At 44.6% G+C, this 27,933-nt stretch overlaps 1 protein-coding gene across 1 annotated transcript in view; it reads left to right on the top strand.

Annotated features, from left to right (window-relative positions):
• Window positions 1-27,405, top strand: part of zeb1b (zinc finger E-box binding homeobox 1b) — a 54,437-nt gene extending 27,032 nt beyond the window's left edge. Inside the window, exons 2-8 of the mRNA XM_084340837.1 lie at window positions 7,201-7,356; window positions 13,758-13,916; window positions 15,701-15,903; window positions 18,000-18,105; window positions 18,544-20,249; window positions 22,697-22,871; window positions 23,577-27,405. Of these exons, the coding sequence (XP_084196963.1) occupies window positions 7,201-7,356; window positions 13,758-13,916; window positions 15,701-15,903; window positions 18,000-18,105; window positions 18,544-20,249; window positions 22,697-22,871; window positions 23,577-24,259 (3,188 nt within the window). The 3' untranslated portion in view covers window positions 24,260-27,405. The remainder of the gene's footprint in view (window positions 1-7,200; window positions 7,357-13,757; window positions 13,917-15,700; window positions 15,904-17,999; window positions 18,106-18,543; window positions 20,250-22,696; window positions 22,872-23,576) is intronic.
• The last annotated feature ends 528 nt before the right edge of the window (window positions 27,406-27,933 follow it).

The following is a 27,933-nucleotide window of genomic DNA, read 5'->3' as shown; positions in this document are numbered from 1 at the left end:
CAGTGGCTTGGTCAAGGTTTGGTTTTTGCTGTGTCTCATAAGTTGAAATGATGGTGCTGGAAAAACAGTAACTATGATGTTCCAGCAACAACCATCACAGTGGAATCAGATACGCCTCAGTGTTTGTGATCCTTAAATGTGATTTTAAATAAAAACATGACGCTGTCCAGTAAAGCCCTGTGCAGTGCTACCGAGCATGAAGAAAGACTGGTAGTATGTTTAGCATGGTAGCCCTGAAGCTCTCAGCGTGTCTGTAGCAGAGCTTGGATCAAGATGTGAAATCGGACTCTGTCGTCTGACAACACAGAGAACAGGCCCAACAGTTTGGCCCGTCACTTGTTGATGACAAATGATTATCACACCTCTGGATCCATTTGCTCATTGTTCAGCCTTAATGCACGACCGGCTGATTTTCACACATGTGGGCTAAAATGGTAACTGCTGACCCAGTCCTTTTGCTCTCATTAGTGCTGAAGAGGTTGGAGAAAAAAGGAAACAAGCTATGTAATGAAGCTCGATGCTACTGATGCAACTGACTACATTTAAACAGGCTGAATACCTTCAGGCAGTCGCTCTAATAATATCCTCACAGAGACTCCACTCAAAATGTCAAGCCTAGACACAAACTGGCAAAATCAAAGGGGAAGAAGACCATTATACCACTGCGCAGCTTTCAAATCCTATCAGTGTGTAACTGAAGCCTGAATGGAGGCTGACAGCAGAGGTGACAGGGACGTTTCATTTTGCAGGCGACACTCCAATGAGGTTTGACGGAGGCAAACGCAACATTAGCCAGATTTGTGTTTGGTTGCCTGCCTGGTGTTACAGAGGCTCTGCACTTAACTTTAAATGGCCGCTAACAGAGAAGAGACAACTGTTTACCCAGATGTGTGCGTGTTTCATGCAAAGACTAAATATTTGTGATGCTGTTTTGGTGTTGCTCTGTGTTTGAGGTGATTTCCACTGAAGTCCTCTGTGACTAAAATCCAGCTATGGTAGAGCTCAGATAACATGGCGTGTTATTACTTGGTATATAGAGGGCTGATAAGTGACTGAGACAAAGGGGAAACACAGTGACAGACCAAGCGTATGAAGCATAACGAAGGAGCAGGGAGGTTAAAGCGAGAACAGAAGTGAGGTGGTTGTCGGAAGCGTGACTGCAGGTTTTTGTCCTTACCAGAAACTCCAACAGATGTTTCCTCTCTTCACCTCACTTTCTTCCTCCCCCTGCTCACCCACCTCTTGCCCACCTCCTACATCACTGCTCTCTCAGTCACCTGCCTGTGGAGCTGGACTGGTTGACTAGGTGGGCATTCTCTCACCACAGACCTGCTGAGTGTTGGAGAACTGGAGCAGGCCTCTTTACTGATGGATGAAGGGAGGGAGGTACGGTACAGAGATACTCTGGAGTAGGTAGCAAAGGCTTTAGTTGCTGCGTTTGTAGGAGTTTTGTAGGGTGGTATCAGTTTTTAGTGTTAGGTGAATTTCTAATGGTTCATCATGGTTTTCTTTAAAGGGTACGCAGCCATGATCATGTGACCACCTACAATGATAGAAAGGCCGCTACATGCCAAGCATGCCTCTTAACAGCTTAACATTCAGAGCACACACACACACACTCCTCACTCTCACTTAGGTGTACCACTGTTATTACCTTGGATGGGGCTGTCTCACCTCCAATATAAACATAGGTTGGGAGACAAGTGTAAACTTAGTGGCCATGGTATTGTGGTGGACTGTGTGTGTGAGTGTGTATGTGGTGCGATCACACCCTCCGGCCCCTATCAGCCCACCTGGCCTTATTTAGAAGAGCTGAGAGGAGCCAGGAGCAGCAACACTCTGAGGACACCCGGTGTAACAGAATGTGTGGCTCATCAGTGCGCTCATTAGCCCCGCAGAGACATACCACAGCCTGCGACTTCCCCTCAGTAGAAATACAGTCTATTATCTGGGTGTCATTTAGGTACAGCAGCACTATTAGGACTAACCCTGAGTAATAAAGGCACGTGGCAGGCAAAGCGCAAAATAGACAAGGTTTAGTAATTTAATGTTTGAAAAGCATTCCACAATCTCGGAGGCGCAGTTAAGTCTTTTTTTGCTATTCCTAACACTCATTAACACCCACTGACTTCCTTTACACTTCCAAGTGCCATCATGCAGATTAAGAGAACAATAGCCACCATTAGCATTAGTGTTATCATGGAAAGTGCTCATCAGATGGGAGATGAGTGACCCGCGGAGCCCCATTAGCTCACATGCTAAAACCTTGATCAGCATCATTAGGAAGTCAAGAGACCATTGTCTTCTGAAATGATTCCGATGCTCCACAGGTTGTTGAAGTGCTTTGACTCTGATGAAATACTCTAAACCAATTGTCTGTGTCAGCCAGGTATTGTTATTTGGCTAGCTGAGTTTACTATTCAATGGACCATTTGATATATTGTAGTTGTAGGAAATACAGAACTACATCAAAAGTGACTGATTCTCAGGCCTATTTTTAACTCAAGTCCATACTAGTGGTTCTGCTTTTCACCCTCCCAGCCTATATTAGAACATGAGTAAGAGTCATTTGATGTTGTTTGGGGAGTTTTTGGACCTGATTGTTGTGCCTTGTATCCATGGAGACACTGTCCAGGATATGACTGGTCCTAGATGTGACTGGCCTCCTCTGGTATGGTTGGCAGACACTTGTGGTGGAGAGGCTTGGCATTCTCTGCTAGGCAAGGCCAAACTTGCTTGCAAAACAGTCTCTTGGGACCCCTAGTGCCCTCTACAGCTAACTGACTGTGTGAAGGGATACTGTTGTGTCCACAGTTATATCTCCTAAAAACTACTGGAACAAAACAGTCTGCCTGACCCGAATGGCCTCGCAGGTTTGAGGCAGCCTGCGAACAAGCAAACCATGAAAAAATCCCCAATTCTTTTGTTTTGTTATCGGCACTTGAGTTGACCTTCCTGACTCTGTGGGAGGAAGGCTGTTGTTTTAACAAAACCAACAGCGTTTACCTCAGCGCTGAATGAGGCGCCTCACCTTGAGACGGCATACTTGAGGTTTTGAATGGCACGGCTTTGTTTTACTTTGGTTGAAGCGAGGTTTTTTTGTAGTGGTTTGCTTCCCTGAGAAAATGGCATTGCAGAGCCGCAAGGGCAGACTGTGTGACGGCAGGGTCTGCACTCTTTGAGGATGCCTGTGGTAGTTCCACTGCTGCCTGCCTGGCCCTGAGCTCCAAATGAGATAAGTGGCGTACCTCAATGAGGGAGCCTGTACCAAGGCTAAATATAGAGACAAGAGAGAGGTAGAAGGCCAGACAAATAGTTGCTGCTGTTCATGATGAGTCAATCTGTCTAATCACAAGCAGAACAACCTCAGAATATGTGTTGGTCAGTTGACTGAATTAGTAGCAGGGAGAGAGCACACCCTTTGATCTGTCTCTTTAAGAGCCAAACTCAGGGAAAAGTGTTTTGGTTGGACATTCCAGACATACCTCCTACACCTTCTGGTATGGGGTTGTCGGCCTGCGCATAAGACGTATGGGTTTAGGGTTCCTTACAGATGTCCTTATAGGTAATGAATCAAGATAAAAGCTAACTTCAGATGGTAATGTGTTTGTTCACAGGCTGTATATGTTTCTCTGTGTTCTCATCTGAAGCTCAGCTATTAAGCCAGTCACTCACACCTTGAGGGCCTCAGAGTACAGAGATAGCTCACTCCTATAGAGGTGGAGCCATGTTGCCATTCCACTCTGGCACTCCTCACTGTATGAGATGACAACTCGAGTGATCAACTGTTGTACAACTACATCTGTACTTCAAGCATATTAACTCTATCAGTACTGTCATACAATTAGCTAACATTACATTTATAAGCTATCTCTAAATACCCCATGTTAGCATTAACTGCTGTGTACTTATCAGTCTAGAAGAAACATGCACAGTTCAGCACCAAACTTCTTCATCCTCTCATGGTATACTGAGGGGAGACTGGATGCTACAGGGACTCACTGTCACCTCTTGAGGTACAGTGTGGTATTATGAGACAGGACAGCTGGGACTGGTTGGTTAGCATGCTAACTTGAGTAGACATCTTTGAAACACTATACATAGATGACTTTGGCACGATGTTATAACTTATTTTTTCACATTCTTTTGATAATTTTAGTTAAGTTTTGAATTAATATGAATTCCACTAAAGTTCTTACATATAGCTCCTTTAAAACAATTAGAGGACATAATCTGATAAATGAGCCTGTGTCAAGGGGCACATGGCACTGATGATATGTGCCAAGGTGATCTCCTCCGATGGGGTTACGTTAGGCCTGTTTGGGGAGTGACCCACCCAGTCACCCATTCCTGGTAATTGATAGAGCCTGGCAGGTGTCATAACAACACTGCCCTCTCTCTCTCCAGCAGGCATATTTAAGTGTGGCTGGCGTGGACTGTCTGGCATTGTCCTTCAGTAGACTCTGGGAGTGTGAAGAGTGATGGTGAGGGTAGAGAAATACTGGATATTTGTAACATGTGTTGGTGTTGAAAATGATATTGTATATTGATATTTTAAGCTAGGTATCAAAATAATTCCAGTACCATGACGACACTACAGGCTTTTCATGTGATGTAGATGATGTGATGAGCTGTAATCAAGACGTGTTGCGCTGAGGCTGTTGAGCTTGCATTGTGTCCTATTAGCCAGACCCTGGGAGTGTTTCTGTGTGGGAGGATGGGGGAAAGGTGTGATCTATGGCCAGGGGTTACACACTAACTTAAAGCCAAAGCCATGGTTACAGGCCATTATTTTCTCAGGTGTTGAACACACTGCAACCTATAGAGGAGAGCAAACTTTTTTTCGAAGTTACCTCTTCACCTCCTCCACCTACCAATGCTTTCCCTCTCAGCTGCGTAGGAGTCTTCCTCCTGTTGTGTGCTAGCATGCTAGCGCTAATGAGGCCAGCTGTCCAAATGCTCAGCCGGTCAGCCAGAAGGGACTGTAGCCTTTGTTGACGCTAGGTGTTACATCTCCTGTTGGAGCACACATTTTTGTCTCAACACCGCCAACCATTTGGCACAGGAAGGCCATGCCTGCTCCCCCCCACACCACCGACACCACCAATCCTTTACTCTCTCTCTCTCACCAACCTTTGCTGTACTTCGCAGCTCCTGCTTTTATTGTCCTGCTGGCCGTTGCCACCTCCCGTCTGCACACAGCAGCACATTGATTTTCTCTCTACAGCTTTATATTTGATCATTTTCTCTTGACACTGCCGGCTGAGAGTGTTGCCTTTGTAATCGCTGACCTCAGCTCCACACCTGAGTGGCTGTGGCCCTAAACAGCCTCTCAGATTCGTTCTAAAGCACCTTCTGTTTCAGAATGAAGTGTTGCGCCCTGTTTGGGCTGCTGAATGGACAATACATCACCTGGCAGAGTCTCTCTGACAGAGAGGAGAGGTAGGGATGAGGAGAGAGAGGTGGAGGCAGGCAAGGGAGAGTGGAACAAGGACGGACATGTTTATACAGTCTATATAAATCCAATTAATTATCAGTTTATTTGAATGGGATCCCAGCTTTGTGGCTCCCAGCTCTTCCATTGTTGGGTTTGCTTGTTAAGAACTGTAAATAGACTATAACGCATAGCTTGGATGGCAATCCAGGTACAAAGGATGTGCGTCACCCCTGACTTAACTGATTGTAACTCTTGAAAAGTACAATATGGAAGCGTTCACATCATGATAAAGAAAAAAAGATAATATTGTGTAGTGAGGAATAGTATGAAGAGAGGAGTGAGGTTGAGAATGAAATAGCTCTCCTGATGAACCCTGATAGGATTCTGCAGCTGCAGCACAGCAGTGTTGACCCCACGAACGACTCGCCAAATAACAGCGCTTCTCCCTCCTCCTCCACCACCTTTCATCCATCCGCCCCCACACCTCCTTCCTCCCCCTCAGCCTGAACCCTGCACGTCTACCGAATTTGTGTGAATACCAAGCGGTTGTAATGACCTGCACAATGCAGAGAGAAAGGGAGAGACCTCACTGAAACAATTCTCATTGATTGAAACGGAGGATCATGATTCTCCCAGATACGCCTCCTCCCGACAAAAAACATCAGCAGCCACTTCAGAAAGAGGTGGGCGAGTGGAGTTGGGGTGAGTGAAGATAGAGAGAAAAAAAAATGTTCAGGTGCTTTGTACATGCAGCGCATATTCAGAGAGTGAATGCAGGTGGTGTGTATGTGCGAGCGCTGTGTGTACGATGTGAGATAAAGTAGCTGGAGAGGTAGTTTCAGTGCTGCAGCCCAGGCCCTCTGCTGACTGGGCTGCTCTCACTGGAGAATTGATTTGGCCTCCGAGAGGATCTGTAGCTCTCTCAGTGGAGCAGAGGGATGGAGGGGGGTGGGGGGAGAAATGGGAGGAGAGTGGGTGGAAGTAACACAGGTGGAATTGAGAGATGGAGGAACTGGTTGGAAATGAAAAGAAGACACAGGAGCCCACACTCACACTAACGTGAAGCAGGCGACAGTCGGTCAGGAAAATTTACTCCCTGTAATAACCCTCTCTGTAGGCTGGCTGTTTCTGTGTCTCCTGGCTCCTTCAGCCCATAACACAACCGACCAGGTCACACCGACTCCCACACAGCACACACACCACTACTGCCTGCAATCTGATGATCTCACACACTGGTACTGTGTGTGTGTGTGTGTGCAAGTGTCTTTAGTACGAATTGTCTCTGTGAGTCTGTTGTTCCACAGTTTGTTTTCACCATGGATTCATATCTGTCTCATATAGTCATACTTTTACTACACTGACGCATCAGACTCATCAGATGCAGTGTTTTTAATCGCCCTCCATTTACTCTGCTGTTACTGATCCGCAGTTTTATTCTCTACTGCTCAAGCCACCTCTCTGTAGGGATCATTTCAAGTTTAATCTCATTTACTAAAGTTAGGCCATCGTCTATTTAATAGGTGTTTTTAGCTCCCTCCTCCTTTTAATAGTTTTGACATTTAAATGACATGATACAAATATTTAACCTCTCCCACCCGTGGCCTTTCACATTGAGTGCTCATAATCAAGAAGCACATATTATCTTATCAAGGATAAAAAAAGAAAAAACGTAACGTGTGAAAGCTGTAATAAGCTTTTAAAGACTTAATAAAAAATGTGACCAACCGGTCTAACCTCTGCCCCTCGTGTGCCCCTTTGTGCAGTGACTAACTACAACAATGTGGTGGAGGCCGGATCAGACTCAGATGACGAGGACAAGCTGCACATCGTGGAGGAGGAAGGCAGCCTGGCAGACGGGGCCGACTGCGACAGCACCCTGCCAGACGACGAGCACCCCAGGGGGCCTTGCTGGGACGGAGGTGAGACCAGGCGCTCACTCATTGGACGCATTAATATCAATCACACATCGGCTCTGAGTCACGCGAACAAACATCTCATCTTCCAACCCACCATTTCCACGCTGTTCTGTGACTTCTTCTACTGCATTGCGGAAAAGTTCACTATAGGTTCTCATGTAATCTTATTTTCTGCTTTAAATTTTCCAAAAGTGATGCCAGTGGATGATTACAGTACTTGATTCATTATTTGCCAGAATTGTCTTTAGACAAGTGCCAGTTTATATATTTCACATCGAATTCCCAAATTACACTGGCAAATGTTTCACTTCATTTGTAGTATCAGAATAAATAACTTCATAAGATGTAAAATAGGGTGCAAAGGTCTGAGACCACGAGACAAAACACTATTTTTTCATTAAAAATGATAATATCAGCTTAAGTTTGTGTGAAAAGTTGAATCTTGGACAATATCCATGAAATTCAGAATATCTGAGTTTTTGGTATTTCCCTCTTTTGCTTTATTGACAGCATGCACTCGACATGGACTCCCCAAGTTTGTATCAGTGATGATGTTTCTTTTCTATCACTCAGGAAAGGAAGTAAGCTTCATATATTGATATTCTGATGGTGTGGTCACACTTTCGATAACTGATCCAGTTTCTGCAAAGTCTTTTAGAGTTCTGTGCACAGCCCCTTAGAAACCTTTAGTCCTGGGCACCGAGGTAGCTCAGTTGGTCCTCACCGCAGTAGCCCACAGGGTTCAAATCCGACCTGTGGCCCTCTGCTGCATGTCATTCTCCCTCTCTCTCTCATCCTGTTTACTGTCACTCTGAAGCTATCCTGACCAATAGAACCACGAAAAGGCCAGAAACATAATTTCAGACAAAAAAAAAAACTTTATACATGATTTGGCTTGACTTCATACTGCAGCAGGATAATGAGCCCAAACACACCTCAAAGCTTTGACAGAACTACTGGAAGACCAAAGAAGACCAAGGAGTCCTGACCTCAACCACACTGAACATTTATGGGGGCACTTGAAGACTGAGAAAGACAAGCATCCTGTGACATCACAAGGAGTTTGTGGAGTGCGCTCACATAATGCTGGGATAACATGAGTCAGCAGGTTTAACACTAACTTGTTGAGTGCATGCTGTCATTAAAGCAAAAGGGGACAAAACAAATACTGAGATATTCTGAAAAGATTCAACTTTTCACACACTGTTCAGCTGATATTATCGTCTGTAATGAAAAAGACTATTACCTTTAAAACAATGGCAAATAAAAGAGCATTGCTCACAAATGGCTCCAGCACATAAACATTCTTTATGTTTTGTTACATCAATTGTTTGACTGCTGCTTTATCATTTTGACCTCACTGACGTGATGCAGGCTAAGTTAAGACATTTCTCTCTGACATCTGTGTGCAGTTAAGTACCAGGCTTTGTCTCATTGTGGAACATGGAGTGTAAGGAAACAGGTACTACACGCTGTGGGTTTCCAACTAAGGCAGGAAGCACGATATTAAACAAAGACAATGCCAGCAGAGGGAGAGACCTTCACGCACAGAAAATAGCCTCAGAGCCAGTGGAGAGCTTTATGGCACTGGTGGGCATTGGAGGGGCCGCCGTGAACTCCTTTTTACCTCAAACCGCATGGAAGTGACATCAGAGGCAGCCCGCTGCCACAGGAAGGGCTGACGTCACAACCCCCCCACTCCCAAAACAACAATTGCAGGTGCTGAGGGATGTTGGTGTTTCAACCTGGGCCCAAGGCCTCTGTGTTGCTCTCCTGACCTCATGCTGCATGTGCATATAAATCCTCTGACGCTGTTTTCAGGCCTGTGCCAAATACAGTGTGTACAACAGTATGTGTGACAAGACCATATGAAATGTAATTAGATATTAAGGGTGTTGCTCCGAGCAGATTTTGGCTGGACCTTTTCACTGCTGAGAGATGTGTGAGATTGAGGGGGGCTTTGATTTTGCAAGAGGTCGAGTTAGCACATGCAAAAATGTCCAGCGACCTCTCGCTTTCAGTTTAGGGAGGGATTTTTAGAAATTCCTCTCCAGTGAGTTGACCTGAGTTTCAGCTCAGTCAGTTTCAGTTGTGAGGTTTCGGTTTGCACGTGCACACATACATTTACACGGTTAAACCACAGACCTGCACAGCGTAGACACCTATTCCCCAGACTATGCTGTCATGTTCATCAGCGCTCTCCAGCTGTACCTCCTTGCATAAAGGGAAAGTTGGAGGAAGAATAATGTCATTGGTTTTGGCTGGGGCTCGTGAACATTAAACACTTCAAAAGCATGAGTTACACTGAAACAGCTCAGAGAGCTGGCTGCGCTCCACAGTTATGCCTGATCAGGCATATTTTCTTTTGCCTTCACTCATGTGCACACACACACACACACACACACACACACACACACACACACACACACACACACACACACACACACCTCTCCTTCTTGCTCTCTCTGTCTCCAGCCCTCATCTCATACATCACACGCACTTTGCTGTCACTCTGGATCGGACTGATGAAACATGGAGAAAGCCACAGTCCTTTAAACAAACACACTTCTCTCGTCTCTCATCCCGTCATCCCTCCCTCCGTTGGTTTCACTCCTGAGAACAGAGAAGTCTCTGGTGCAGCCTTGAAAGTGACCACCACCCACTAATCTTCTCCTCAGTGTAGCCCAGCTCGCTTCAAATTAAAACCTTGACACCCCTTCTCCAGAGACTGCCGCGCTCCAAAACCAGAAGGTGGTTTTTCAGGGCTTTGCCATCTCTCCTCTCCTCTCCTCTCCTGTTCCTCCCCTTCGCTTCTTTTTTTATGCTCTTGTTCTCTCTCACTGTTTCTCTTGTTCTGAATCATTCCTCTTGATTACATGGTATCATGGGCCCCCTGCTCGCTGTCATTACTCATTCACTCCTAAATGATTATGTAGTGGTGGAACAGCCCAGTGTTGGTGCAGTAAACTCCAGCCTGCTCTCCTCTAAGAACAGGCTGACTAACCCCAGGGGAGGAAAAGGCAGAGAGAGCGTTGACCTGGGAGGGCTTCTCCTTTATATGTGATGAGTTGGAGAGCATGATTACATCTCAGAAAATGGGCAGGGTGGAGTTGGAGAGCTTTGATATGGGGAGGCTGCATGGCACTTAATGAGAGTGAAAGGTTGGGTTTAACTGCATGGAAATATAGCTTAAAGCCACTAGAAGATGAGCTGGTTGTTTGTTGAGTGTGTTTGATGGGCACTTGTGCTGTACTGCATTATTCCAACCAGCAGTGAGGTTGCAAGGCTCTCACGCAGAAGGACACTTGACTGTTTCTTCACTCTTGGCCTGACATGCAATGCTGATATTTGATGTTTCTTAGAATTGGTCTCAAATCCGTTTGGATCATTTTGTCAGCAGGGACTGTGTGGACACACAGGAACACCTACATTCCTGCGTGCCTTATGTCACAATGTGATTTTAAAACCGAGCCACCCTTCTGCACAGGAAAGGAAGACTCTCTAGAGAGCCGGGAAGATTGTCCAGTGGAGACACAGCACAAATGCTTGATAGCACCAAGCCAAGGATAAGCAAATCATCCTAGATTTGGAAATAGCTCACATCTTCCCCCTGTTGCCTGTTGCCTCCTGTTGATGAGAGATAAAGGCTAACATCTTTGCTAATGATTGTGGAATATTTCAGCTGTTTGTACAAATCCTTATCGCCGATACGTCTCACACATCCAAGATAGAATCTAAAAACGGGTCTGGAAGCACGACCACAGGAAGTGGTGGGGGCAAAGGTCGACCAGGGCAGGAAATGCATCATGGGATACTGTTGTATCACGTTGCAGAGATGTAGGCAGAGAAGGATGAGAAAGGAACGAGGGAGAGAGAAGAGCAGGGAGTGGGTGGTCTGCTGATTTTGTTGGAAGACGCACCATAGGTTACACTGTAGAATAAATAAAGAACAAACTATTTTTTAGATCAGAACTGCAACAAAATGTCCTGCCACAACCTCACGGGGCCCTTGTTCTGGGGCTTTTGAACTGATTTTTTTCACTTGTGCAGTGGTGCATTCACATCCCTGCGTCAGCACATAAATGGCCTGTGTGATGTTTCATGTCAGGGGAGCAGCCTGATAACACAGGGCCGCCTCAGCAAGGCTGTGAACCCTTCTGGCCTCGCTCTGTACTTAACAAAGAGCCGAGAGAGACAAACAGACACACACACACACACACACACACACACACACACACACACACACACATTCACAAGGAGTGAATACAACAGCTTGTCATACCTTTGCACCACAGACCCCCAACTGGGACTCCCACTTCACACACATGCTCAACATTTAGTAGCCTAGAGGTGTGTCTGAGTGTTTGGATGCTGCCTTTGAGCACAGGATGGGAGCTAAACACAGCCGGATCAGCACTTTCCCTGCATTCAGCATGTTTTATGATGTATTGTCAACAGTCGAAAGTACAGTTGAAAACAACTGAAAGACAATTCATTTAAAGGAATGGTTTGACAAGTGGAAAATGTACTTGATGCTGTCTTCTTCAATACCACTCTCATATCTGTCTGGTAGATATAAGGCTGCTGCCAGAAGCCTGTTTGTTTAAAGCCCCACTCGAGCCAGTCTTACTGTTTTAACAGTCATCATTCTTCTTCAGTCAGAGAATGGGGGCGTGGTTAATAATTGGACGTAACACATTACCATCGCCACCAGACTGCTGTTCTAGCAAGATACACAGTTACTGCCTCACTGCTGGCTCAGAGGTTCTGTCCTCATACGTTCTACACAGTGATGACGGTGCGATATTCCTGCTACAAACAGGGAGAGGGGCTTTAGATTTTTCAAGACTGGAAACATGAAAAATTAGCTTCATATCTAACACTCAGGCATTAATGGTGTAGATTTATTCAACTCACTCTTAAAGAGAAAGTGAATGAGCACATTCCCCATAATGTCAAACTGTTTCTTTAAGATGATGAACAATATGGCAAACTTATCTAAGGGATGTTGCTGATGCTGCTGAGGTCATGGGAGCGATGCTGTGTAATATGTGGGGGCAAGCAGCCCCTGATGTGTTCCTGAGCCTCCACTGTATGATGAGAATTCCTGAATTCAACTTTCTCAGCACCTGCTGTTGGCTTCTGCTTTACACACACATGTTCACCAGCACATAGCTTCTTTCTCTGTATTATCTCTCACGGGTGTTTCAGAGCGCGGGAGGTTTCTTCGAACGGTCTCCAATAACCATAGCAACAAATGAGTGTGCTCATATTGTTTCATGGCTTTGTCAAAGTGCACTAGAGGAAGCCAGAGCAGGGCTGTATCTAAGAGTACTGGTATTCACTGTGCGTCGGTGAGTCATGAAGTGCTACACCTGTTCCTGTCTCCACAGAGGACACAGCTGGCCCCGTCTTTCAACGCACACACAATTCACAAAACACAATTCTCAGATCTCCTCTAAGCAGGGGGAGTGCTTAAAGCAATTCATGAAACATCTGCCCGGTAAACACAGCCACAGTAGCCTAACTTTGCTTTTAGCCCATAGCTCACCCTTGTACTTATTCTGTGTATTGATACACACAGGCAAACTAACACATCCATTGAGGAATAACGCTCGGTTTAATCGCTGACACACTATACTTAGTTCCGGTATCCACTTCAGGAAGCTCTGGGAGAGCAGAGACGGAAACAGGGAAGGAAGCTTTGGTTTATCCTAAACTCCATCCTCAGGTTACACTTCCTATAAGCTGCAGCTCAGTAATTAGTGCTCGTTAGACTAGCTAGCCGGGCTCATGTGATGTGGAGGAAAATCACGCTCGGCTCCCACATGCAGGTTCTCATTTGCTGGGATATTAAGCACAGTCTGAAGGCCAAGCCTCTCCAGAGAGCACAGCAGCGTGTGTGTGTGTGTGTGTGTGTGTGTGTGTGTGTGTGTGTGTGTGTGTGTGTGAGTTCCTGCGTGATATCTATCCACCACAATACACCGGGACAAGATTCATCACCTAATTATCAGTCGTGGTCTCAACAAGTACCTTACCTAACATTGTGAATAGAGGCTTGCCATTCAGTTCTTACAAAGAGGCTGATGCTCATACAGTAGCCTGTGGCCTTTGATGCTAATTAGTTTTCTCACCCTATTGTGAACAACAGCATCCAGGATGTTTGTCTTTTTCTCCAAATGCTGCACACCTCACTCCAGGCTGGTGAACTTGTCATGATCAAGGGCTTGGACTGCAAGATCCCGTTCAGCTCTGATGACACTCTGTGACATTATTGGTTTATCACATTTCATATACAAGGTTTCATATGTGCAGCCTGCGTCGATAGAAAAAACACGATGATTTTCTGCCTGTAATCGATTGTTTCTCTTCACTCTAATCAGTGTGTGTTTGTCCCTTCACAGTGAAGGAGGATTGCGGGTCAGACGGTGAGGATGACGTGAGAGACGCCCTCATGGAGGAGATGCTCCAGCAGGGAGACACGGCCGTCATCTACCCAGAGGCCCCGGAGGACGAGCCTCGACGTCAGGGCACCCCTGATGCCAGCATCCATGACGAGAACGGTACAGGACATCATCACACAGCCATCACATCCCAAAAACTGTAAAAATGTGCACCGGGAGCTCAGTTGGTAGCGCTTGTGTCACATGTACAGAAGGGTTTGAATCCAACCTGTGGCGCTTCGCTGCAGTCTTCAAGCTATACTATCAAATAAAGGCATGAAAAGATGATTTAAAAAAAAAAATAATAATAATGATCAAGAGGGTAATTTCATGTCAACTCACCAAGAATTAATAACTTTTCCCAGTTCATGTTTCGGACTTTCTTTAAAGATTCATATAAAAAACATTTTAAGCAGGACCACATAACTTGTAGATGTGATATAACTATATTAATACTACACTGAGTCAACATTTAATTGTTACAAAGTGAAAACTAGTGGGTATATTAATTTTTGAAAATGAATGATTCCTAGTTTGGGAAAAAAATATTTATTGTTATTAATTTGATTACTACAGATATTCTGCAACAACTATTTAAATGAACACTAAGCATCCCTAGGGTCTCTTGGATGTTCAGGACACATTTCAACCCAATCCAGTGAAAAATGCAGTTGGTGAGGTTAGAATACACATACAGAGGATCATCAAAATGATGTATTGTATGAAGTATTTGGAGTACAGCTGTAGCATTTTGCAGGATCCCATGAATTTGATAGAAATCTTTACATATTTTTTCAAGAATATCCACGACATGAACTGGGAAGACCCAGGTGAGTTTGTATGGAATGACCCAAAACACTCTCATAGCCCTTTCCAGAAAGAACTATTATGTGCTTTGTGCCATTCGTATCGTTATTAGTAGCACACACAAGCAAGGTGCAGTGTCCTTAAATCACACACACACTGAAACACACACCACCATTTCCACCCAGGAGCTCACAGTCACTGAGCTCTCACACTATTACTGCACCTACCCAGTAATTACTCGCCCCCCGGGGCTGGCTCTACCTGCTCTCTGTCTCACCTCAGGTGTTAACTCCACCCCATTAACGCCACTCTCCGACATCATTACACACACCGCTATTTGTTGAGTGCAGCACACTGGGGTCTTTATTGCTCCCGGGCTTTTGGCTTTTACCTGTTAACACAGCAGGGGAAAAAAGAGAGGGGGGGGAGGCAGAGGCAGAGGGGAGGAAGAGAAACAGCAACACCTGAGCAAATTTGTCACGGACGTGCGAGCTCTGACTCACAGCTACCTGGGCAGTAATGTGTGTGCATTCCCATCCCGAGGCCCTCACCTGTCCCGCAGGGGAACTTAATACATCACCTGTTAACAAAGTAATGCTTTACCTGTGTGGGAGCCATGCCACCGAGACCCTCTGTTCACCAGCTTGGATGTAAGCAGGCGGCTGCTGTTTACCAAGCTCACTTTTCCTTCCATGCGTGGGTGTTTTTTGAAAGGCCTCTAACGCACAATAGGCAATCACATGATGGAATTTCAGGCGTGTGAAAGCTGTAATCGCTGGGCTTTATGTCAGCGAGAAGTACAAAAGCAAAAAAAACAAAATCCAGCCCTGAACTGGCTATTTTTATCATGACAGGAAAGCGTTGCTATGGATCACTAATCAGCTTTTATCCATTTGATTACCTGGGTGCTGTTTACCTGTGGGGGAGGACCTCTCAGAGATTGGTGAAATAGCAGAGGAGTGTGACTGTGGCAGGCCTTGTGTAACATCAAAGAACCCTCCCTATTGACCATGTGTTTTTAACCCCCTCTTCTCCTCCCCCTTCACTCCAACATATGTCATTACAACACTCTCCTCTTGTGTTTTTTTTTCATCCAGGAACTCCTGACTCCTTCTCTCAGCTGCTCACCTGCCCGTACTGCGCACGTGGCTACAAGCGTTACAGCTCCCTGAAGGAGCACATCAAGTACCGGCACGAGAAGACCGAAGAGAGCTTCAGCTGCCCCGAGTGCAGCTACAGCTTCGCATACCGCGCTCAACTGGAGAGGCATATGACGGTCCACAAGGGCGGACGGGATCAGGTAAAAACTGACTGACCAACTGGTCACGACCGGATTCTGATAAAACACTTTCAGCTGAGGCAGGAAAAATATCCTGTTCTGGGATCTTTTGTTAGAAGCATTTCACATTACGTTAACTTAACAAGGATTAAGTTTTAAACCTGGTTAAATCATGGTTTAAGTTTACATTTCTGTTGCACCACACTTTCAAACCAGCTTAACATTTGGAAAGAATAAGTGTGAACCTCTCTTTAAACCTCGGTTTATGTTTTTCTCTTAAACTAGATTAAATTTAGTTCTGTTGCACCAAAACTCTAAACTCCTATTCAAACCGTCATCCGGGATTAACTTTAGACTAACACTTGAGGAGGTTTAACTTTCAACACGGCTGTCTTTGAGAAATGAACTGAGCAAAAGGATCAAGTTAGTGGATAACAATAAAGGGACAGACTCAAACCACATGTGTTTTATGATGCTGCTGAACTTCTATCAAGATACCAGTTCAGTCAGTTCTGGAAGACTGGACTGACGGGGAAAGAGATCCAGCCAGTTAACTTCAGGGCATTTCCACATGTGCTCCCTCGGTGGTAAAATGCACATTTTGTTCCCAATGAATTCTTCACAAAAACATTCCTGTCATTTTGTCATTTGAAAGCTTTTATTATGAAGGAGCAAAACCATGTTGTGTTTTCACCAGCAGTAACTGAACACGGCTCCTGAAACAGCTGAAAGTGAGCATGATGTAACAGTTAAGCTATCTTGTTAGCTGACTAGTAAACAACATGACATGTCATTCAGAAATACAGAGCAGCCAACAGTCTGTCCCCTCTTTTATACTAACAAGGTCCTGACAGCACCTAAATTGATTTTATTTGTATATTTATTTGAATTTGAGTAGCATCTCCACATGAACTAAACTCTGTTTAACTTTAGTTTACATAAACAAACTTTGCTCTGCTTAAATCTGGATTTACTCATTTAAAACTTAGTTTAACTAAACTCTGATTAGAGCTAATCTTAGATGAAGTGAATCCTTGTTGGTGCAACCTAGTCTTAGTTGTTAGTAGAAATGCAGTTTTTAGCACATATCCTTTTATTGGATTACAATTCTTAATGCAGAATCCTCCTTTAAGAGCATACTGCTGCCCTGGTACTATGATAATGAAGTTATTCAGTAACATTTTTTAATAACAATCATTTGATAAATGGTCATTTTATAGTTCGTTAAATATTAGTTAATATTTATTATGCTGTTAATAAAAACTGAAATGCTTTATAAACTATTTATTAAGCATTAATAACAATAGCATTTTTATAAAGTTGCAACTGGTGTTTATAATACTAAATGTTAATAAGCACTTTGTAGTTCATCCATAAACACTGACTGGATGGCCATGTTGTCCCAGCACGACCTGACAGTGCTCCACAAAGCTTCTTGTGATGTCACTGAATGTTCGGCTTCCTCAGTCGTCCAGTGTTGAATGGGTCTGAGCTCAGGTGACTGTGGAGGAGGGTCCATGACAGTCAGGACTCCCTGGTCTTCTTTGGTCTTCAAGTAGTCCTTGCAAAGCTCTAAGTTGTGTGGAACACTGTCAAATCATGCTGGGACAACATGAGTCAGCAGGTTTTGTACAAACTTGTGGAGTCCATGCAGCTCAGGTGCATGCTGTCATTAAAGCAAAAGGGGGACAAACTAAATACTAAGATATTCTGAAATGTATGGACATTTTTCAAAGATTCAACTTTTCACTCAAACTTTTTTTTATGAAACTCCATTCTAAACAAATACAAGTGTTTTCACGGGCGGTCTCAGACTGTTGGACCCTACTGTATGCATCAGCCTACATCACATTTTCTGTTTGAACCACTCAGTGCAGCTGGATTAGTTGTGACACACTACACTACCACACTACTCCTGACAAAGTGATTCTTAATTATGCAAACAAACATAGAAGCTCAGTCCTGCTTCTTTAGCAGTTTGCTTCCGAACATGACAAATAAACATGAGCTTTTGCCCCCGATTGATTAATGACATTGTGACATGAATTAGTAGCAGTTCAAAGGTTGTGTTTTCATTGTGTGTCTCACTGAATGTCCCCTCTCCCCTCATCCGACAGAGACACATCACACAGTCGGGAGGCAATCGTAAATTCAAGTGCACTGAATGTGGCAAAGCATTTAAATACAAGCATCATCTGAAGGAGCACCTACGCATCCACAGCGGTGAGTGGACAAGCCCTGTCACCATGGCAGCATTCAGTGTGTGTGCATGCACGTGAGGAGGTCTTGTGTGTATGTCTTTGCTGTGTGCTGGTCACAGATGTTTCAGTGTCCATTGAATCAATATATATATTATTTATGTTTGAGACAATTCCCTTTATTTAGAAATCCTTCATGGTGTTTCAGGCCATTGTGTGCTCTTCCTTAATGTTACGTAATTGTGTTTCTTTTGGCATTATGGGACAGCAATTAGAGGAGGGCATTTCCCAGTGGTGCCATTACATCAGCGTTTAAGCATCATTGAAATGCATTAGAGCTTTTTCCTGCCATACTGCTCATAGCCTAGCCTGCTCATTTAGCTTCATTCACTAATGGAAATCTGTTTCTGCCCCCACCCTCTCCCTATCTCCCCTCTGTCATACACACTGTGGTTTTACTCAGGAGAGAAACCCTATGAGTGCTCCAACTGCAAGAAGCGCTTCTCCCACTCAGGCTCGTACAGCTCCCACATCAGCAGTAAGAAGTGCATCAGTGTCATCTCAGTTAACGGCAGACCACGCTTAGGGAACGCCAAAACCCAGACCCAGGGTCCATCACCAGTGCTGCCCACACCGCCCTCAGTCCTCCGCACCCAGATTAGAGAGAAGCTGGAGCACAGCAAGCCCCTGCAGGAGCAGCTGCCCCTCAACCAGATCAAGACCGAGCCTGTGGACTACGAGTACAAGCCAACGGTGCTAACATCCCAAACTGTGAGCGCCATGAATGGGATTTTTAATGGAGGTGCTGCAGCTCCTCTGCAGGGTACAGTCCAGGCCGTGGTCCTGCCCACTGTGGGGCTGGTGTCCCCCATCAGCATCAACCTGGCAGACCTGCAGAATGCTCTCAAAGTGGCAGTGGATGGTAACGTTATTCGGCAGGTGCTGGAAAGCAATGCCAAAAGCCAGGGACAGGTGAACTCAGGGTTAACCACTGGAACTCTCCATGCCCCGCAACAGCAACTCATCTCAGCCATCAGTCTGCCTATTGTGGGTCAGGATGGAAATGCAAAAATCATTATAAACTACAGTTTGGACCCCAACCAGGGCCAGCTCACAGCCCAAAACCTGAAGAAAGAGCCTGAGCCGAACTTACCAGCTCAGACCACCACTGACACCTTCAAGTCCCAGAAACTCCCAGAAGATCTCACCATCAGTGGCACCAGGCCCAATGAGACTAAAGACAAAGAGGAAAAGACCACTAAAACTTGTCTCCTGTGTGATAACTGTCCCGGTGGGCTGGAAGCACTCCATGCCCTCAAGCACTGCAAGACAGATGGTCTCAGGCTGAATGGAGCAGGCCTGGATAAGTCTGAGTCTGCTGTTGCCGCCCTGCTGTCAGAGGGAGGACTCTGCAACCAGCCTAAAAACCTCTTGTCCCTGCTCAAGGCGTACTTTGCTTTAAACGCAGAGCCCACTAAGGATGAGCTGGCCAAGATCTCTGACTCGGTCAGCCTGCCAATCCATGTGGTTAAGAAGTGGTTTGATAAAATGCAAGAGGGTCAGATATCACTGGGCGCCCCGACACCTCCCTCAGAGGAAGAGGATACCTGTGAAGCAAACAGTGTGGTGTCTCTGGTCCCAGGGAAGGATACAGCCAATACGAGCCCTTCTGTGACCCAGGATAGCCCTACAGAAGCCACCCCAGCAGAGGTCAATGGCACCCACAGCTCACCGGCCTCACCCTCACCACTAAACCTGACAGCTGGCGGTCCCATCCCAGCCCAGCCACCCCAGAGCACTGAGGGACCCCTCGACCTGTCGCTGCCAAAGCCAGCCAGAGAAGAAGCAGAGAGAGTGGTGGCTAAAGCCCGCGTATACCCCTCCCCTTCTTCTGGCTCGACCAATGTGGATGAACCCCTAAACTTAACTTGCACAAAGAAAGAGGCATCGCCACTCTCAGCCATGGGCACCAGCCCCATTGCACTGTACGCCAGCCAGCCAAGTGCCAAACCCCTCGACATTGTGACCACAATGCAATGCCTCAGGGCACTAGCCGCTAACAACAAACAGACTATCCTGATCCCCCAGCTGGCGTACACCTATACCACTACAGCAAACAGCCCCGCGGGGACCGAGACACACGAGACCATCCACCTCAATGGAATCAAGGTGTGTAACCATATAGGAACAACTTTCCTGTCTAGAGTCTTTGTTAAAATTATAGTTTGACATTTTGGTTGATACAGTTATTTGCTTTATTGTGAGTTGGATGAGAAGATCAATTTTACTCTCATATCTGTATGCTAAGCCTCTAAACGTCACTATTTCAGGTGCCCTGTTTAACTTGTTTGGTTAAAGGAACAGTTCACCCAAAAATGAAAATTCAGTCAGAGCCTACCCCCATGCTGATAGGTCAGGTGTTTTGTTCTCCACAAAACATTTCTGGAGCTTCACAGCAAAACGCAGCAAAAAAGTAGCTGGGAACTTGTTTTAAAACGTATAAAAACAAATGAAAGCAAACATGAAATGGCTCCATACAGCTCGTCTGGTGTAATCAAAGTCTCTGGAAGCTCCATGCTACCAAACTGATTTGAAAACAGGTTATTTACACCCTCAACACACAGTTGAGCTCATGCACCCACTGCAGACAGGCGGGCACTAATGCTTATAGCTAAGCAGCTACAGTGAAGCTTTCGGCTTAAAATGAAAATAACGTCTTTTCAAATTAATTTGGGATCTCATAAAATCTCATTTCATGTTTCCTTTCACCTGTTTTTAAACGTTTTAAAACAAGTCCCCATCTACTGCAGTTGTTTAGGAGAATGCTGCGACGCTGTTCTGCTGTGAAGCTCCAGAAATCTTTTGTGGACTACGAAACTTTACCTGACTTTCTATCTGCATTGGGATAATCGATTTTTCATTTTTGTGTGAACTGCTCCTTTAATCCATACAAAAAGTTTTAAAGCAACATGCTGCAGCTTTATGGAAGGGTCGCAGGACTCTTTGTCATTGTTTGGTCACTGTGATAGTTTTTTCATGGAGCTTACCAGGCAACAAGGATACTCCGAATGAGTGATAATATGTTAAATATAGGATGGAGCGTGTACTCGGTATCTGATGCAGATAATTGACTTTTTACGAGTATCATCTGAGTAGTGTGTCAATTCTGATTTGTGATGAAGGAAAATCCTCATTTGGTAGCTGACAGAAGTTTATTCCCTTAAATTCAGAAAAAAAAAAAAAACTTAAACTGTAATTTGTTCACATACTCTTGTGATCAAAAACATTGATCTGAAACTCAGTTCTGAGGCTGTTCTGTAAATAGTTTTCTAATTAATAATAATGATAGCAACTTCTGATCAACCCATGGATACAGATCATTTAGTTTGTTGTACAGATACAGGTAACAGTGTAGATTGTTACTAAATAACTCCAACCAAGAACATTTATTAGCATATTTGCGTGTCAAACTCTGACTTTATGAATCCTGTCTGTACAGTTACTGTGTGGCCTGCTGTATACAAGGGAAGAAGTTATTTTTACACTTTCACAGCTTTATTTGCTTTCTCAGCGTTTCAGACTCCTCTGGTCTTTTCAGAGGTCAGCCACAGCACACAGGTCATACTCTAAAACTGTTATTTTGTAAGCCAGGTGATTAACAGGACTATTATCCTGTAGCCAGTTTGAGACGAAGTGAGTTGGAATCAAGTTGGCTTTTCTCTTTTAGGAGCCATCAGTCAAACCCTTCAGTCCACATCATTACTTCTCATTGTTCAAAAGCACAAGGACATGATAGATAGTCTGAAACCATCCAAAATCTAATCAATAAGTCATATATAGAAATGTCAGGATTCAGTGCTTTGTAAAAATGATAGCCCTTAATAGTTCTTCATTGTGCAGACACCTAATGGGCCCGTAATGATGGATGTAGATCTCTCAGGGTGTGTGAGTGATCTTCCTGGGCTGTCACCAGGAGGACATGAGGCTGCACTTTACTGCAGAGCCCCTATTGATCTGTGGGAATCTGTTTAAACGGCACACCTCTGCCTGCCTCATTGATTTATTGTTGTTGTATTATACTCTCGTGTTAAGTGGATTGGCATAGATCTGCCTTGTAAAAAAGAGCCCTGTGTATATATCTTCTCTTTAATATAGCCTCACATCCTCTCTCACTGCATCACTGGAGGACTTTTACCAGCCCAGGGACAGGAGGAAACTGTAGGTGTGCTCATAAGTAATCAGCGGGGTCATGTTGTTGGTCAAGGGGAATATTAGTTAAAGGAACAGTTCACCCAAAACTTAAAATTCAGTCATTATCTCCTCCCCCCATGTTGATGGGAAGTCAGGTGAGGTTTCATAGACCACAAAACATTTTTCCGGAGCTTCACAGCAAAACAGCGCCGCAGTGTCTGAAGTGAACGCCCGAGCTCGACCACGTGTCGAAGTTTTAAATAATGTTCAAATCAGTTTGGGATCCCGTGGCTTCTAGAGGAGACAGAGACAGCTATGAGTAGGATAGGATACAGCGTCATTTGCTGCGATGCTCACACACACACTTCTTCTCTTGTACTGACTCATTCACTCAAACAATACATGTGATGTCTTATATTCTCCAGGAGGAGAAGCAGGACTCAGAGGGCGTGTCCACTGTGGAGGAGCAGAACGACTCCGACTCTGGCCCTCAGAGGAAGAAGATGAAGAAGACGGACAGCGGCATGTACGCCTGTGACCTGTGTGATAAGATCTTCCAGAAGAGCAGCTCGCTGCTGAGACACAAATACGAACACACAGGTAAATACATGTGCTTCCCAGGCCTACACACGAACTCAGCCAAAACTCACAGATGGAACCGGAACTTGTCTCACCATCACTCACTGTTGGGTCCCGGGAAAGATGAGTCAGAGTGCGAGCGAAAGGGGATTTTGAGCTAGAGCGTAAAGAAGGGTGGACACCTCCATTCCAGCAGGTATTACTCAACATGCACAGAAGAGGTCTGAGAATTTCTTTCCGCCAACTCCCCACCTCTGCACTGCCAGCTTCTCATGTGAAGCACCAAATGTTGCAAGAGGCGAGCTCTGGTAGTGATTTGGATCGCTCCGAGATGATGATTCCGTGGCCAAGTGCAGGTCAACGCTCTCAGAGGCGTTTTATTTTTTTTCTTTATTGCTCTGATACCTGGCGTGCAACCATAGTTTTCAGCTCCAAATGACCTCATCCAAGGTGAAACTAGCTGTTCCCTGCCTGGATAAAGTTTCCTTGAAGGTTCTCGAGCACAGTTGTTGTGATTTTGTTGTATTGTTTTGAAGTTTTCCTTGGATACATTGATGATGGATGCTGTTATGGGTCTCTCAACCTTCCACGCGATAATGTAGCAGATTCACTGCCATCACGCCAGAGTTTATTGTTTCCCTCCCATTCCTGTGCTGTTTTACTCAACAGCATTCTCATTTTTCTTGAACAGAGACATTGACATATTTATTTCCTCTGTCTCTGCAGGGAAGCGACCTCACGAGTGCGGCATCTGCAGCAAGGCTTTCAAACACAAACACCACTTGATCGAACACATGCGGCTCCACTCCGGGGAGAAGCCGTACCAGTGCGACAAGTGTGGCAAGCGTTTCTCCCACTCGGGCTCCTACTCGCAGCACATGAACCACCGCTACTCCTACTGCAAGAAGGAGACGCAGAGCCAAGCTGGAGGCCAGGAGAGCCCCGAGGAGGACGGCGAGGTACAGGCCGAGGTGGAGGCCCTGAGCCGGGTGCAGAGGCGGCTCCTGGCCCCCTCTCAGCTGGACTCGGACGAGCGAGGGAGCAGCACCAGAGAGGATGAGGAGAGCGAGGAGGAGTTGGAGGAGGAAGAGGAAGGTGCGGTGGACATGGATGATATCCAGGTAGTGCAGATAGGTGATGAAGGAGGGGATGAGGAGGAGGAGGAAGACAGGAATGAGGAGGAGATAGAGAGAGTATTGGTGGAGGGAGGAGGAGAGGAGGAGAATGAGGTGAGAGAGGAAGAAGAGGAGGCTGACACAAGGCAAGAGGAGGTGCTCGGGAGCATTCAGGAAGAGGAGGAAGTCAAGATGGATACAGAAGAAGGGTTGACTGAAGAAGGGGAAGCGGAGGGGAAGGTCACTGAGGAGAGTGGAGGCGAAACAAACAGGAGCACGGTTCCTGAAGACTAGAAGCAGACGGCGCAGGAGAAAGGAGATACTGACTAAAAGAGGAATCAGACTCCTCCATGAGACACAATCAGATTCCTCCTCTCCCCGTGCAGAGGAGGAACGCAGGAGATGATGTCTGGTCACCCTGACAGATCGTTTCAGTTCACTACTGTGTAGAAATCCAGGTGTGCCTGAAAAAATACTAGTGACTTTTTCACAGGAGAACGATTTCTCACTGTTCAAAAGATCCATTTGTAAAGAAAGTGATGAAGACGAACACAAATTTTAACAAACGGAGGAAATGCATTATACAGACTTTGGAAGCTAGAGCCGACACGTTTTAGATAATGTTTTATTACTAAAACACCTTGGGTCATTTCTTTTTATCAGTGTTACTAATTTTATCACTCATATTTTAACCTTTAAAAGCTGTACAGTTGGGAGATATTTCTATACCTTTTTATTGCCAATGAACAAAAAAGTCAGTATTTTATTAAGTTGGAAGGAAATTAAGAAAAATCCTGTGCACTACAAGTGGCTTGGTTTACCTATGGATTGAGCAGTTGAGTTGTGTTGTCTACCCTTCAGTATTACCGCACTAGATGTACCACGCCATCACGCTAGCAGATGTTAGCATAACATGTCTTTTTGATGTTCTTTTGATTGAATTGTGAGCCTTAAGAAGAAAAACAATGGAAAGCGAACTGGTCTTCTTTCAGTCTTTTAGTTCCTTTTAGACACACTGTTGTCAACGTTTCCTTACAAATCAGTGTTTCATTGGAGTAGTTTGACATTTTGGGAAATATGCTTATTTGTGTTTTGGTGAGAGTTAAAGGAGAAGGTCTGTGCCACTCTCATATGTAAGGGATACTGCCTGACGAGGTGTTCATCACCAGGAATGAATGGACGACGATGGACACCTTGAAAGGCATCATCCCGCTAATACCATAGTCACACAAGTTTACCATTCATTTACATTTTCATGTTTTGCAATCAAAAGTTTTTCACAAACTCTGTTTCCCTGGCAACACGTGAGGGTTTGACTAACAGCTGGAACATTCATTACCATCCCAGAAGGTCATGCAGTGGTAATGAACAAGACTCCAGTGAACAGGACGCACTTTAGATGCCACTTGACAGCGTGAGACAAACTAGTCCACTCAGCTCATAGAACCCTCACTCAGCTGTTAGCCAGACAGCTAATGTCATGCTAGCAATAGTCAAAGTCAGTAAGATTGCATACGAACTTACTGTTGACAGTTTGACGGTATGTTTAGCATGAAGAGTAGCTAGCTAACCAGTCATTGTCCCCAAATCAATGTCCAGATTTTCAAGAACAAATGACAGTCCATGTGTACTGTCAGCCGCAGCCTGAAGCAGAGAGTCGAAGGGCGAATGGGATGTGAGAGGATGGCCTGTGTTCAGGGGGCAGCTGGTGTGTCACAGCGGCCATCCTGTGGTGTTCAGAGGAAGATGCACTGAAGGACTACACTCAGTAAGATTAGATACAGGCTGTAATATGTTCATTTAGAACAGTGAACAGACAGTTTCACTGGAACATAGTAGTCCATAGGTTTATCAGGACACCCTGCAGCCAATCAGAATCGAGAATTCACCCAGACCAAGGTAAAGCTATCCGTCAAATATGCAGCCAGCAGCCGCTTAGCTTAGCATAGCATGCAGACCGGAACAAAGGAAAACAGCTGCTAATTCTAAACCTGCTAAAGCTAACAGAAATGGTGTCTGGAGGGGGGTGGTAATGAACAGCGGGCTAGCATTTTCCCCTGTAGTATTTATGCTAAATTAAGCTAACCATCTGCTGCTTCATATTTACCAGACAGATACGAGAGTGGTATTGATCTTCTCATCACCTCCCCGCAACAAAGTCAATTTGAGTGTTTTCTCAGAGTGTTGAACTATTGCTTTACATGTTCAGAGCGAGCAGAAAGGGGATGTAGAAAACTGTCTGACCCTCCCTGTACCTACCCCTGCCCCACTCCGAGCCATATGCAAAAAATCTAAAACAAGACAAACATGCATATCAGAAGTGCCATTGAATATTGCTGTTGAAGCTACGATCAGGTATTGCCGGGTCCCAGATCAACCAATACGCCGGAATACTGTTGACTTTGGCTCACCACCACACCTGAGAGAGTAGAGTTTAGCTGACCACCTATTCATGTATCATAGATTTTAGATAAGTTGCTTTTATTTCTAATCTGAGCGGCTAAAAGACTTATAATGCACATGTTTTCTAATGGGTGAGGATGAGGTATGATTTCTAATTATTAACTGTGTCCTGCCTTTCAAAGCTTATTCAGTGCACTTGTTTAACACACCATGAAACGCTCAGATGTCTCTTCAGGTAACAAAATGTAGGCAAATCTGAATCCCAGGAGTTTAATTCAACAATGTTTTTACCTGTCAGTATTATTTTTGTCTCTTATGTTGTATGTTCTGTTTCAGTGTGTGTACTGTATGTTTTCAGCAATGGCAGTATTATCCCCACCCCCAAGGAGATGGGTATGTCTGTTTAGTCATAGAGAACTTTTATATTTATGTGTCTTATTTTTTTATATTTCTTTATGGTTATTTATTACACTATGTAGTGTACAATACTGTAGTTTGTATTAATACGATAATATATTTTAGTATGGAAAAAACAATTCAAAGGCAAATAACTACAAGCCTCGAAAAATAAGACTCCAGTGTACTGAAGTATGTTTTTCGAAACAAACAAAATTATGTTTTTCCTTGGAAAAAAAGAAACCTGCACCCTGCAAGCCTGAAAATTGGAACCTGTGACCTTTCTGCATCCATTCTCATGTTATTTTAGTTTTCTTTCCCCTCTCTAATATGAAGCTACTGAACTCTTGAAAACTAATAGTATGTCTAATAGCATGAGTGTGTGCTGTTTTTATTGAAGGATTATCCTTAACCACACCAACTGTCCTTTTTGCCAAGCCAAAATAATATTGATGTATGTTCTTATGTTTTTATTTGTGCCAATTTGTTACTTTCTATGTCAGTGTCAAGACCACGCCCGTTTTTATATGCCCCTCCCCCTTTAACACGTCATCTTTTTTATAGTGATTGTTTTTTGTTTGTTTTCTTTTTTGTTCATTTTTTATGACTCCCCATCTCACAATAAAATACATCAATTACAAGCTGCTGCGTTTGTTATGTTGTTATTGAGTATTTAATATTACACAATATTAAGTTGTTGCTTGCACAACAGAGCGACTCTTGTAGAGTAGAGCGTGGGTACCCGACCCGCACTGGGACCCGACTGGCTGGGCGAAGTGTTGATGAAAACTTTTGGGTTGGGTTCAGTCAGGTCAATTTGCATGGTGCTTTCAAGTTCTTTTAGTAGTATAGTGTAAAAACAAATAAATATAGTGTGATATCAGCGTGCCGGCAAGCTGTAACCATAGTAACAACTGTGTGACAGTTGACACAAACTCAGTGCTACAGTTACACTAACTGCGTCAGGCTGGAGCGTGTTTGGACATAAAAAACAGCCCACCTGTCGACTTCGGGTCGGGCTGCACAGAAGAATGCAGCTGGAGCTGCACTCTATCCACAAGGGAACACTTGAAGAAAAAAAAGATTTAGCACAATTTAAATTAAATACATGTTTCCTAATTTCAAGAGTACTGCTGATGAACATGATTTTGAAACAATGACATGTTAGA

Source organism: Pagrus pagrus, assembly GCF_965226575.1.
Source record: "Pagrus pagrus genome assembly, chromosome: 20".
Taxonomy (NCBI): domain Eukaryota; kingdom Metazoa; phylum Chordata; class Actinopteri; order Spariformes; family Sparidae; genus Pagrus; species Pagrus pagrus.
This window is presented reverse-complemented; position numbering and strand designations above follow the sequence as displayed.